The sequence below is a fragment of the Corapipo altera genome, unplaced genomic scaffold (assembly GCF_003945725.1).
Source record: "Corapipo altera isolate COAL_440 unplaced genomic scaffold, ASM394572v1 1, whole genome shotgun sequence".
NCBI lineage: Eukaryota > Metazoa > Chordata > Aves > Passeriformes > Pipridae > Corapipo > Corapipo altera.
Genome location: NW_020884873.1, coordinates 9685048 through 9699102, shown reverse-complemented (window position 1 = coordinate 9699102; position 14055 = coordinate 9685048). Strand labels below are relative to the sequence as shown.

At 40.3% G+C, this 14055-nt stretch overlaps 1 protein-coding gene across 1 annotated transcript in view; it reads left to right on the top strand.

The window, feature by feature from the left end:
* AGK (acylglycerol kinase) overlaps nucleotides 1-14055 on the top strand; it is a 36629-nt gene that overhangs the window by 3450 nt on the left and 19124 nt on the right. The window contains exons 2-6 of the mRNA XM_027668683.1: nucleotides 5664-5703; nucleotides 9512-9591; nucleotides 10851-10926; nucleotides 12288-12380; nucleotides 13334-13366. Of these exons, the coding sequence (XP_027524484.1) occupies nucleotides 5664-5703; nucleotides 9512-9591; nucleotides 10851-10926; nucleotides 12288-12380; nucleotides 13334-13366 (322 nt within the window). The remainder of the gene's footprint in view (nucleotides 1-5663; nucleotides 5704-9511; nucleotides 9592-10850; nucleotides 10927-12287; nucleotides 12381-13333; nucleotides 13367-14055) is intronic.

The following is a 14055-nucleotide window of genomic DNA, read 5'->3' as shown; positions in this document are numbered from 1 at the left end:
AAGGTTCATTCCTCTTTTGGATGCAGTGGTTATGATGCCTGCATTAAGTGGAGCTATTGTAAATAACAATCTATCCTGCAAATAAATGGCAACTCTTCTGTAGTCAGTCTCTACATGCTCACTGGGACAGAAGAGCTCTGGAGTATTTCCTTAAGATTTTGGAGGGTGCTACATGGCCAAATCTGGACAAAAAGAATGTTACCTTTTCCAGACTTGTTCCCAGTGCCACTTCCCTGCCTAGAAGTGGACCTGGGTGTCCCCCTCCTGCACCCTGAAGACTGTGCTGTGGGTCTTATGTGGATACTGTTGTGCTCCGTAGGGCGTAAAGGAAAGAGGGGCACTGGAGTGTGATGGATCATTGCTGAGTTAGTCTAAAGGCTGTGGATGACAATAACTAAAGTAAAGGTCAAGGAGCTGCTTAGTCTGGCCTTGTGTGGTACTTAGTTCATGCAGGGTTTAGTTTCTGGATTGGAGTATTGGCCTTCTGACTTTGGGGCCTTTGTTCAAATACTGACTGATTTAAAAGTAATGAGTTTTTGGGTGAATAGGAAGAGCAAAGAGGAAACCTTGTGCTGATTCCTCCTCCCCTGTTTGTAATTCAGCCCTCCTGAGTGTGTGATATAACAGAAGGTACCTCTTCAGCAGAGGCATCGATCAGGAGGTGGCAAAGGTTTTTCATGTGTAAAATGATAGGTATTACGTCTGGTTGAACTGATGTTAACTAAAAGCCTGTTGCCATTTTTACAAAACCTCAGTGAGTCTTAAAACTCCTTTTGTTCTCATGAAAGGATATATTTTTAAAATCCATTGTCTTGCATTTAGGATAGTAAATACTCTTATAGTGTTGGAGAATTAAGAAGATAACTCAGTGTTGCTACATGTGAGGTTGTCTTTAATTTCTCTGGATTGCATAAATTTACATATTACGCTCATTTTAATCTATAGCATATCATGCTGCAGGTACAAGTGACACTGAATTTAGTATCCTAGATCAAAGCTTAGAGGGTATTCAGATTGTCAGGTGTGTGCTCATACACAGTAACATACTTCTCTTTAATGTATACACATGAGATTGATTACAAACAAAGATACCATATGATTGTTTTAAAATGTCCACCAGGTTTGGAAGCCCCTCTCACCTTTATGTCCTGGGTCACCTTTCCTGAGTTGAGCTGCTGCTGTTCTTTGTACGTCCAGGTGGTGCAGTGAGTCACCAGCTATGCCAAATCAGCAGAAATTTAATCTCTGGCGTGATGGACATCAGTTTAACTGATTGTCAGATTTGACCAGACTGTTACAGTGATGTCCCTGCGTAAGTGATCATCAGTTGGTCAGGATGGGGACCCTCGATGTTGTACTGAGGCAGTGGACTCATCAGACTCTTGGTTTTACTCTGTATGTGTTAAAGTATTGACTTGCTCCTTAGAAAATGCTGGCAAAGCACCTGAGCCTTTGACTGCCTGCCAGTAATCTTCAGTGTTATTGTTATCTACAATTTGAATGTTAGTCTCTGCGTGTTTGCCAACTGATAACTCACTTTGTCACCTTTCTGCATATACTTCCTGAGTGGCTGACTTTATTTCATCAGAACTTAGTCAAAAAAACAGAGTATAAATTCTGAGTCTTGGGTAAAGCTGATGAAAACTGAGATTGTCTTTCATGCCCTTCCAAAGCCAAGATGGAAGTAAATGCTAATATCCAGCACAGAGGATGCTGTGCTCTTGCTGTATTAGAAGCAGCCAAAAAAGCTCTCTCCTAAGATAAAATCTCTTTTAGGAGTTCTGTTATAACTCCTGAGGAGTAATCCTATATGCAGAGCTTTGGTCAAGTTTCTCCTCACAAAACTCTTGTGTTTTAATGCAGACACTGAACTGGAGAGTTTTTAGGCTTCTTCTTTCTTCAGTATACTTAATAGTCTTAGATTTAATACCGATAACGCTTTTGGAAATGGGATCTCACACCTGAGCTTCTTTATGCATTTGTAGTGTGGTCACTTCTAAGGGAGTTGCTTTGGTTGACTCTCAGACAAAGGCTTACCCTTGCTGCTGCTGCTGTGGGCCTCAAACAGCCTTGGTTTGACTTTGTTGTTCTGCTTATTGCCTTCATTTCTGCCCTGGCTGACCCTTCATCATGGGAACTGTCCTTTCCGCCCTGGCCTCCGCTGGAGGAGCATCCATATTAAATTGTGTGGATCTCTGTGCTTATGTATAAGAGTGCTAATTCCCTACTCTAACTGAAAACACTCGGGACAGGAGCAGTGGCCACCAGTCCTGCACTGGGGATGTTGCCAACAAGTCAGAACAGCCCAAGGTTCAAGGGGTCGTACGGATGTTGTGCTCTCCCAGCACTGGTGTGTGGGGAGCTCTGGACAGTTGCTCTTGTGTTCTCTCTGCCTTGGTTCCTTGCTTTGGTGTAAACCCTCTCTGCCCTCTGCAGTGGCTGCTGGCCTTGAGGGTTGACTGGGAATGTTCTCTTCGTGGGTTCAGCTTAGGACATCCTCTCTCTTCCATACCCCACTGCCTCTGTTTGTTCCTCTCCGTCTCCCAATTTTTTACTGCTTAAGCAAGTTGGCCCAGCTGTAAGCTGTGTGATGCTTAATTCTCACAGCGGGAAGACAGCCCTGAGTTGGCCAGCAGATGCAACACTGCTTGTCTCTTTTGCTTTAAGCTCGAATTGTGTAGATAAGCCCTTAGGGGAAATGTAAAGTAAAAATTGATTTTCGGTTTGCTGTGGATATGGTACAAGTCAGAAGAAATCTCTGCATGTTCTTTAAGGCAATGCAGCAATTTCCCTCAGCCTCCACCTGCTCGTGTTCAAGGGTTGTTGAAAAGGCTTTGTTACTGCCTAATAGTGGATGATAAAGTACAAAAAAATCAACAAAATCTTGTGTGTGTTGTTAAAGTCTCTTTTTCTCTAGGAGCTGGGGTGCAGACATATTTTGAGAATTAATACATACTGAGACACAAGACTTTAAGAAATTACCTTTCTGCTGTTTTTAACATTTTTCTAGCAATGTTTAGTAATTGGTATGAGTCACAGAGGGCTTCCAGACCACTTGTGGTACTGTTTGTGAGCGACATGAGGTGAGTAGAGGAAAGAGCTGTGATGAAGGAGGAGAACTGCTGTTCTTAGAGGTGCACTCCTGTGAGGGCACTTGTGCTTTTTAAACTTGAGTTTGAAGTCAATTAAGTGTTGACATCGCATTTTAAGGAAATAAAATATTTCCTGTTACCTGGCATCCTTAGGCCAAACTTGGGGTATCCTTAAGACTCAGATGACTCTGAAATACATGTCCCAGTTGAATCAGTGGGAATCCCATGACTATGGCTGGGATGGTATGGGATTCTGGATGCTGCACTGCTGGAGAGGTGAGACAAATCACATATAAATTGCTGAATGGTAAACGGTTCTTCTGGTCTCTAAATTCTTCTTTTGACACAAAAATATTAAGTGTCAGAATAGACTTTTTCTGTTTCTGTAAGTGCTTCACTGCAGGAGAAGATGAACATAAATGTTGACATCTAAATTGTCAAGCTTAATTTTTATGGTTGAGTCTCCATTGAGCTGAATCGGGCTTGCATTCTTGGCTGTTGTTTTGAGGGTCTTTGCAGGTTGGGAAAGAGAGCAAAATATCCTTTGCTTACATTTGGAAAATATTGCTGGGCTCCATTTTAGAGGCAACTAACACTGCAGCATAAGGTTGTGGGCACCAGGAGAACATGCAGGCTGATGGTGTGACACAGCTTGACTCCTGGACAAAACAGCATCAATGTGAAGTAAACAGATAACGTGGGTTTGACCAGGATTTGTGAATAAGGTCAGGGCAGCAGTTCTCAAAGACATCAACTGTGCTGCCATCATTTGATAGCACGGTTTGCTTGATATCCCATAATATTTCAACTTTATGTATAGAAATTGCAGTTGCTTTGTGTTTGCTCTGGTCACACATAGTCACACAGGGGGGTAAAAAGTCCCTGTGTGAGGGCTGATGCTCTCAGCGGTGCAGTGTGGGCTTAGCCTGTCATGCTGTCTTGACTGAGCTGGAATTAGCTGTGACAACGTTGCTTAGCTTGGAACACAAACCTTTTCAGAGGCAGTTACTTTAACTGGTGTGCTTTCATCATATTACTGCAATCAAACCCAAGTCTGTTGCTTCCCTAAGTAATATTGCCAGTGCTTAATACAAATTATTTACTCCTTTAGTTTTAAGGAGCAAATATGACAGCATGCCTCTGAGGAAATTTTTTCTTAGACATTTCAGTTTCTTGTTATCCCGATGAGGTATTACTCACATATTTTCTTTTTCCATGCTTGACTCTTCCTTTGTCCTTTCGTTATTACCAGGAATAATAATGTGGCTTTTTTACTGTGGAGTTATTTTCTCGGAACCCAGTTTGATATCTCACCTGAAGTCACCCTACTTCTCATTTTATGGCATTGCAGCATCTCTTGTTAAGCCAAAAAGAGCAGCTTATATAGCTCCAGTGAGAGATAAATACTGTAAACTCATGGAATCGAATAGATGGCACTCGTGTTTGGGCCTTGCCCTCTCTTCTGCCATTTCCATCGCAGGGTTTGGCCTGATGAGCCACTCGTTGGGGCACAAGTGTGCTGGTTTCTTAGTCACTTGTTTTTTTCTGGTTGGCCTCTTATCCTTTCAGTGTAATGTTCATTTTGGTATGCTGACTGTAATTGGGTTTTTTTGTACTTGATATTTTGAGACAGTAATATACAGTCTTGCCAGGTATTGGCAAGGACAAGCTGAAAGGAATGTTTTGGTTTTAGCAAGGAGGGGCAGTGTCTGGTATCTAGAGGACAGGTGAGACTCTGGACACTGCAGAACAGTACTCCCCATTTTATCTGCAAGGGGAAATAGGGAATTTTTTGGTCTGGGAAAGAGCAGACTTCTGTTCCTCACTCAGTAGCTCTGTCTCCTGTGTGCTTGCCAACTATACCCTGCTTGTCACCTTGCTAATGCTGTCACCAATGACAAGCACAAGGATTAGTCAGGAATTTATGTCTGAAACAAATGTCCGGGACATATCTGATATTTTCTCCTTTGTTTTTAAACTTCACTTATGTGAGTTGAGTGTTTTTCACCTCTGTGAGTTACTGCTTTAGGCCATGCTCAGACCTAGGTGGGTGGTAGGTGCTGCATGAACACGTGTTCAGCTCACAAACTGATGGAGAGGGGAGTTTACAATTGTAATGCATAAAGATTGAAGTCCGTGGAAGTTACACTTAAATCTGCTCTAAATCCCTTCTATACTGCCAGGGTGGTAAGTACCTTCAGTGTAAATAACAGGCAGCATGAACACTGGAAAAACCCTCACCTTAGCTCTGGAGTACAGTTATGTAGCAATTTAAAAATAAATTACAGTTATACAGTGTGTCAGAGCTTATGTAATCTCAGCACGCTTGGCATCTTGGTCTTTGTTTCCTGCTTTTCTTTATTTTACAAAGAATGTTCGTGTGCACAGGCAGAAAAAGGATTATGTTTGTGTGCTTAAATGGGTGCATTTCATCCTTAAATTTTTTTTTGTTTTGTTTCAGTGTTGTCAAACTGTGTGTAAAGGGGGTATGTACCTACATTTTAAAAATGAGCAAAGTGTTTTAAACTTACACAACGTAACACCTGCTCTCTCTTCTGTCTCACCTGATAGCGATAACCTGCTACGAAGAGCTGCATGCCAAGAAGCCCAGGTAATACCGTTTAAAGTCATAAAATCAGATTAAAATCTCCCTCTTATCTTGGTTGTGCAGGGCTCCTGAGATTTTCCCAGCGGGCCCTTTCTGCGTGACAAGCCTTGTAATGGTGCCATCTGTGTTCCTTTGCTGAAGGGCCAAAGGGTGTCGGAGGCCCCTCCTGCAGCCGGGGCACTGCACCTTCCCTGCCCTCGCTGCTGCTGCGGGGGACGGCACAGCCTTATCGCCGGGGTGATCTTAGTTACTGCTGGAGCTGCCGGACCCACACTACTGCAGCTGTAATTGCTCTGTGCCTGTGAAGTTCTGGTAGGAAGAGGATTTGTCGGTAACACTGAAATCGCAGACCCACCGCCAGGGGTGTAGTGTGGGCAGGAGCATCGCAAACTACTTCGTGTCAGTGCTCAGCTGGAGAGACCCTGGCTGTTGTCTGTTCAATCCTGTGAGGAGGGACTGACCCAGCTCTTTTGAGAACTGGAGTCAACCTGTTTGCTGATCACTGACAAGAAAACAAGTGTTGAGGGGGAGATAGTTATCTCTGAGGGTACTGACTTTTGCATTTCCTAGTTTGTGGCCTGTCTGGGCAAACAGCAATCAAAAAATTCTCATACCGTAGTATTCCTATAAAGAAATCTTGTCCTTAGTAAACAGTCTTTCAGAGGTGTAAGTGCTGCTGCCCATGAATGACATCACTTCTGTAGGATTTTAAGAGTCTTTCCACCTCCCACAAATAAAGTTTACTTTAAACCTGCTTCTCAGTGACAGATCTTTGCGATTTTGAAGGGTGTAACACTGTTTCCATCATTGCTACATACTGGGGCCTGAGAAGAATAGGGAAAATTATTTTTCTCAGTAGAGAACTTTTCTTCAGATTACCCTGCTTCTGTGGTGCACCTGAATAATTGCAATTTTTAGCCTGCCTGCTGTTGAGAGGAAGATTTTCACAGCAACTCGCCTTGTGTAGTGGATCCTCATGCCAGAATAGATGTAAGGGAGCTCAAGTCTCGGGAAAGAACAAGAAAAATCTTTCCCTGAAAATAGTGCTTTCATAAACCATACTTACAGCCTCAGAGTCAAGTGCATTTACAACTCAGAGTATCAGTTGTTCTTGATTTTTATGTTTTCAATATTCATTTTTACTGCATAGTAACAAAGTGATAGAAGTTTTTTATATCACCAAAAATAGCTGTTAATACCTCATTATTTGAAGCATGCTGGCCAAATTAAAACAGTTTTTTAAAAGGCACTGATGAAATGGTGAGTGTGTGCTGTCCAAAAGGTGTAACTGCTAAGGAAAGACTGGTACAAGAAGATAGTTAAGTTGTGTGGAAATTCTGAATTTCCTGTTTCTTAATTCCAGTAATTAAGTGACAGGTTCTGTTCCATTATGGCTTATTCTTATAAATGAAAATACAAAAGCACTGTCAGTAGAGTTTCCTACAGTTTCAAAGGTTAAAGCCTGGGAAAATATCCTGCAGAAGACTCCTGCATTCGAATGGAATGAACCAGAAAGCCTAGTAATCAATTCTTGCTGTAATTTCTATTCTTACTGATGTGTCAGTGCCAAATAGTTCTTGAAAACACACAGTAATACAGCAGTAAGGCATTAAGTTTCTGATATGTTCTTCAGAGTAACAACAATCTGAAATTGTTTGAAAAATGCTACTTGCATTTATAGTGCTGTATAAGTATTGGGAAAGAAATAGCGGCAGACTCACCCAAGAAAAGGTTTAGTCTGAATGAAGTGATGTGTAGAGGTCCCTACTATTTTGGATTTTTTGAGATTTTAAGCCTGTTACAATATCAAATTGATGAGGCAGCTACCATTCTGCCAAAGTATCCCCTACAGCAGTACTTCATGCAGAAGTTCCACCATGCGTGTCTGAATTTAAATATAATTTTAAGATGACAGCCTTGGTGTGGCAAGTGATTATAGGAAGATTCTATAATAAAGACCCCATTTATCATATTTTAACATTTTACACTTCCTTCTCTAGAATAAAACAGTATCAGCTGACTTGGACTTTCCAAATCAGTCCTGCTGATTAACCTTGTTGCTGTGAACTCGGGGCATGTGTTAAAGGTGCCGTCTATCTGGCAAACAATTCACTCAAGGATAGTTTTCTGTAAAAGAATGTATTTTCTTTGTTAGTATTCACAAAGCACTATAAAGGCTTTGTATAAAGGGTTTTTTATAGTTGCAGAATAGTGATTGTCAGGAATGCAGAAATACAATACCTGGAAATGTGCATTTGACAAGAAAGTGAAAAAGGCATTGGCTTACCTAAATTATACCTTCACATATATATTTAATAACCATTTTTATTGTCTGACTTTAAATTGTCTTATGTGCTGCTCTGAAAGACTTCTAGAATGTTGCATTATTATTTTTATATTTCCTGTCTCACAAATCAGCATTTGCTTTAGAAATGCCCCTCTACGTAACATAAATGTCTAAGTATATTACATAAAGAAGTAATTATTTCTTCAGTGATAAATTCTTTATGAGTCTTGTAAGGTTGTTTGGAGCCTTGTTAGATTGTTTAGAGCATGTAAATACATGACATTGTGTTGCCCAGACAAACAGTTAGTTCTTTCTAACAGCTGTAACATGCTAGAGGTCCCCTATTCCCCAATTCCTGCCCAACAATTGCAATAAAATAAGTTGGTCTGTTTTCCAGCTGATCTTTGAGTAAAGCTTAAGAGCTATTGATTTGTTTCCATTTCTTTGAAGATTTCTTCACTCTCAGCAACTTCTCTCATCCTTTTCCTTTCTTGAAGAAGAAATGTGAATGTTTTAAGCAGCATAGCAACTGCACCCTTCTTTTAATTGAGGTTTCCTGAGCAAAACTGGCAAGTGGAATTAATTATAAATTTGAACCAGCTAATGACCACTAAAATGTACTGTTCTTTGTGTACAGTATCACCTTCTTCAAGTTAAAAATTCCTGCTAGGGGGATTAGCTTTCAAGATAAAGGGGAAAAGAAGCCAGGGACAGTTGACTGTCAGCTCAGTAGTCTTTTGTTCCTACTTTATTTCTGTGGCTTCTGGATAGTATTGCTGAATACGTTGTCATGCTTGTACTCAAAACCAGTTTGATTTGGTGTGTTAGTGAGGATGCCTTTAAGTGACCTTAAAGAGGTTTACAGAGTCGGATTTATGCATGGAAGCCTTGCCTTTTCTTGCCTCTGCTGTGCTGAAAAGCTATGGAAATAGGTACAAGAGGCTGTATGGAATGACTCTCAGAGAATTTAAAATAGAGGCACCTCTTTGAAATTGGATTAAAAATTGAAGAGGAGTTAAGTGATTTTTATAGAGAGACATTAGGGAAAAAAATGTGAGAAACAGTGAACTTGCTCTGGTAATTCTTTCATATCTCCAATTCTTCAGTCTCTTCTACTCATTTTAGTATTTTCTGTGCTTCAGTTTTTGAAGTTCAGAAGTGAGAAAGGATGCAGAAAGAAGGTGGCAGGCAGGTGTATGAGAATTACATAAGGAAAGAAAATCAAGTAACCTTGGAGTCAAGGATAGCTCCCTGGATCTCTGCCCATGGCAGAAAACCAGAGGTCGACAAAAATGAAATGGTGGTGGAATTGTAAAAATGAGCTAAAGAGTACTTATGACAGTGATGTGAGCTGTTTCTAAGAGTGCAGTCTTTGAATAGGAGACCTGTACAATGGCTGAAGATGGAAGTCATTTGAATGTCATGAGGCTTGAAAGCCCATTGACATTTGTAGAGGAGCATTATTTTGAACTGTTTTAGCAGCGTGCTTAAAAGATAAACTGAGCTCTGCTCTTTTTCTCTTAGGCTTTTGGCAACGAGCTGATCCCTCCCACTATGCCACTGAAGAAAGCAACAGTGTTCCTCAACCCAGCAGCTTGCAAAGGGTAAAATTCCCCCTTCCCAACACTCTCATTTGAGGCACTCTTTCTTCATTTTTGCTCTACCATCCACTACAAAAGCCAGCCAGATTTTTGAGCTCATTTTTGCCTCCCTCTGATACCAAGCTGGCGCTATATAACTATGCCAAACTTTATTTCACCAAATATATTGGGATGAGAAATAGAATTAGTGGCTTGAGGTGAAAGAATGATTTCTAAACATATGTATATTTTGAATTTTTTTTCTTTTATCCTGTGTTTTGGCCTTTGTCATTCCTTCGGATGTGGCATTCCTCTGTATTCCCTCCAGACTTTTGCATGTGATATATTTCTGCCCCAAAAGCTGTAGAAACAAGAGATGACCTTGATTGCTTCAAGACTTGACATTAGCCAGCAGTGATCTTACTTCTGTGGGAACCTGTCCTTGAAAGGGATGTGCCCACAAACTGAGAGGCTAAATATGGGCTCAGAGCAAGACTCCTGGAAGAGGTCTGCTATTTTTACCTGCTCATTAGCAGAAAACCCGTAATCTTGGATATGATGTGTGTCTGTTTCTGCTGATCAGCTAAGCTTTTTATCAGTTGCATTTTGGGAAGGGGCAGGGAGTTGTTAGTACCAATATAAAGGGAATAGTATATCTGATGTGGAAGTGCTTGGACTTGTGTGCTTTTGTTCAAAACACACATAACTGGAAAATGCCAAGTATTGATAAAGCCTCATGCTTCTACTTGTAAGCAATTTATAGTTAGTGACATAATTATTTTAGTATGCAATTAGAGGCAGAAAATGTATCAGTCCTATAACAAAAGGGCAGATAAAGTTTTGGTTCTAAACTCACTTAGTAATATGTCGTAGTAAATAGTTGGGGTTTTCTGATGTTTCTGAAAACCTACGTGGGCCTTCTTTGTGGTCGTAAAGCCTGGTGCTCTTTAAGTTATTAATTTTCTAGTAAATTTCTTTTTGGAGATCTTATTTTGTTTTGATGGATTTCTTAAATTATTTTTGGAGAAAGCTAGATAACGTCTTCTGCATTTATTAAAACTGCAACAAAAAACCTGACATCAGAGATATGAGGCTAGAAATGTAATACATTTGAACCACATGAAATCTCATCTTTCCTGACTGGCAGGTTGAGTGGCCGATTGTGTAGATTGTATGCTTGGCTTTAAGTAGATTTCTTCTTGCTATTCATTTATTTCTTTCCTTTTTTTAGTTTCTTTTTAGCTGCCAGACTAATTAAATACTTTTTACTCCATTATTTCTAGCAAAGCCAGGAACCTTTTTGAAAAGAACGCGGCACCAATTTTGCACTTATCTGGCTTGGATGTAACTGTGGTTAAGGTAAGAACTGATAGGTTCTGCTTATGTAGAGACATTGTCTGCTCTGCTTTCTCCTCTTGAAGAATTGAAATTAAAATCTGTATGCATTTGAAATACTCCGTTGTCCTGTAGACATCTCATGGGAAGAAATAAATACTGAGATATTAAGCTGGTACTTAATATTTTTCTTTTTTAATTCACAACTAATTTACAAACAGTATACTGAGATTTTAATTTTCAGCTAAAGCACTTCATATGCTCGTTTGTCTGTCTAAAGCAGCCCTTCTGTAATTCATATTTGAGAGAAAACTCTCCAAATACTTGAGTGCTGGCTAGTGGTGCGTGCCCAGTGCTGTTGAAATTGTCATTTCTGCCTGAACTTGCAGAATTCAGAAGTGAGGAACTTCGACGTGCTGTGGAACTGTTCAGATTAATTAAAAATAACCTTTTATTTTTCCAGTGGAAATATCTCAGTGTCTCTCCAAATAATTCAACATTCCCATTGCAAAAGCAGAACACTGAGATCTAAATGCTGTGAATTAACAGACAGGTTTTCTTTGGAAAGAGAAGAACAAATAAACATGAAGGAATTCTGATCTTTTTGCAGGTTTTTGAGGTTGCAATATGAGGATTGTTTAATAGTCAGTGAGTTCTAGCAGTGAAGTACTCTAATATGCATCTTTCTGTCTTGGAATCCTTTTCACAAGGTTTAGTCTTAAAATGCGTCTTAAAATGCTGTTTTTATTAATGCCTCTCTCTTATCATTGAAAATACATAGTCCTACCCTAAGAGGAAAAAATTATTTTGCAAGACTTAAAACTGATGCTTGGTAGCAACTGATGAGTTGGCAAAACAGGGCTGGGCCAGCAGGTGAGGCTGAGATATCTTCATAAAAGACAGTAATTTTTCGGAAAACAGTTTTCATGGTTTAGAAAGTCAGTGTACTTTTCACTATTAAACCCCCAGTCAGCAGCTTGCTGTCGGGCCTTTCATGTAGCTGATGCTGTTTCAAGAGATGCACTTGAGCACTTTGGCTGCTAAAGATGTTGGGAGTTTTTCTGCAAGAGCATGGTTGGCTTCAGTTTCACTGTAAATTTATCTGGAAATAAAATTATTGCTGTGATATGGTAGATGTGTTGAGTAAGATATACTCTGATATTTCATTTAACCTTTGTGTGTGTGTCTGTGTGTTTACTGCACATATTCTATTGGACAGCAGCTCTGATTTTGAAGAAATCTCCGTGAATGTAAGTAATATACAGTACTGTGTGCCTGTATGAAAATAACTATTAAGCAGATGGATAGATGATTCTTTTTTCTCTAAGAGAGATATACTAGAAATAACTGTCTGAGTTCTCACGTTTGGATTTCTGCTTCTTCAGACTGATTATGAGGGACAAGCAAAAAAGCTGCTGGAATTAATGGAAAGCACGGATCTGATCATTATTGCAGGAGGAGATGGCACAGTACAAGAGGTACTGCAGGAGCCTGGTTTGCTGAGAATCGTAGTGGGGCTGCGAGTGAGAAGGTTGAGTCTGTGCAATGTAGCAGCACCATAACAACTATTACTAGAGATTTGTCAAGTTTAATGTCTGTGTTTTCAGTCAATGTTATAATCTTCTGGGAACAGGGACACTCTGCTAGTTGGTATTAATCTAAAAGTGATGATGGGAGTGGGGGAAAAAAGAGCGTGTGACGTGTCTTCCCGAGTTTTATTCAAGAATGAGCAAACTGTCTGGAGAGACACGATTCTAACTTTTTCTTTCTGTGTGATTTAGTTGTAATGGTTTAATTTTCCAACTTCACTCCTGTCTGTATGCTCCCCAAGAGGAATGCATATTTTGCTAAGTGGGAATCAGATAATTTAAAAGTTATGTGGGAATGATAACAAAGCATGGTACGTATTTAATAAATGCCTCTTGTCAAGATGATTAATGACAGGAACAAACTACCAGCAGAACTGGGGGATACTCTGTTTTTCAAGTAAGACTGTATTTTGTTCAAGCATTTCCTGGAATGCTAACTACTGGTTTCATAAGACAATGGCTAAATGAAATGCAGTGACCTTAAGAGAAAGTGGTCAGAGTACATCTGCAAGTTCCTCCTGGCCTTAGAGTTGATTACTGTTAATTGAACCGGCCAGTGCTATTTTTGCATTATGCAGAGCATTATTCAGTGTTAAAACATCTACACTGGCATTGATTGTGGTGCCAGCATATGCTCAGGCACACTCATGACCCTGCTGTTTCCACCATGTTTGCACACTGAACATGCCTTCTTTCCCATGTAAACAGCCATAGCACCTTCCATGAAAGAGTAGCTGCTCCTTAAATCTTTCCAAAGAGTAAATGTGGTTAAGAATTTCATAGCTTTCTACTGTAACTGAAAAATAAAATCCCTGGAACTGAGCATTTCCCATGTTTTTCAGGTCATAACTGGACTTCTCCGCAGGGCAGATGAGGTGAGAAAGTGTAATTTTAAAAATTTTGTGCATTTCTTAGTGTCTTGTGCATCCACTGTGGTCTCTTGGCCTCAGCTGTCTTCTGCAGATACGTTGCTTCCTAATCTGGAGCCAGCTTGCTGCGTACCAAGTCAGCCCTGCTGGTGTCCTGCAATGCTGCCTGTTGTTCTTCGTTCCCATTCTAAGGGATGCAATGGCTCCCAAACCATGGCTTTGGGAAGTTTCCAGCATCAGAAGAGATGCCAAATGCTCAACTTTCAAAGACCCATGGACCAGCTGTGCATGCCACTTTGTTTGGCACAAGCATTGGGAGAAAGTACATGTTTTTTCTGTATTTGTACAGGCTTGAAAACTAATTCAGTTTTGGTCACGCTCCCACTGCTTTGGGATTGCTCTGCTGTTTTTTCAAGCAGTGAATATCTACCTATGCAGATGGCTGCACTAAGCAAATTTTAACCTCTCAAGGTGGATCGCTCCAAATGGAAATGAGGGAGATTTTTCTTTTCAAAGTGGGAGGACAGTGTTACTGAAGAAAGGAGGGAATCATTGTTCCCAAAACCTTCTGACAGGAACTGGCAAAAACTCAATTAAATGATCCAGACAAGATTATGATGATACCCTTGGCAGCTAGAATTGTATCTGTTTAGGCATTTGCTTTGTCTGAATGTGACAAGAGGAACTTTGCAACC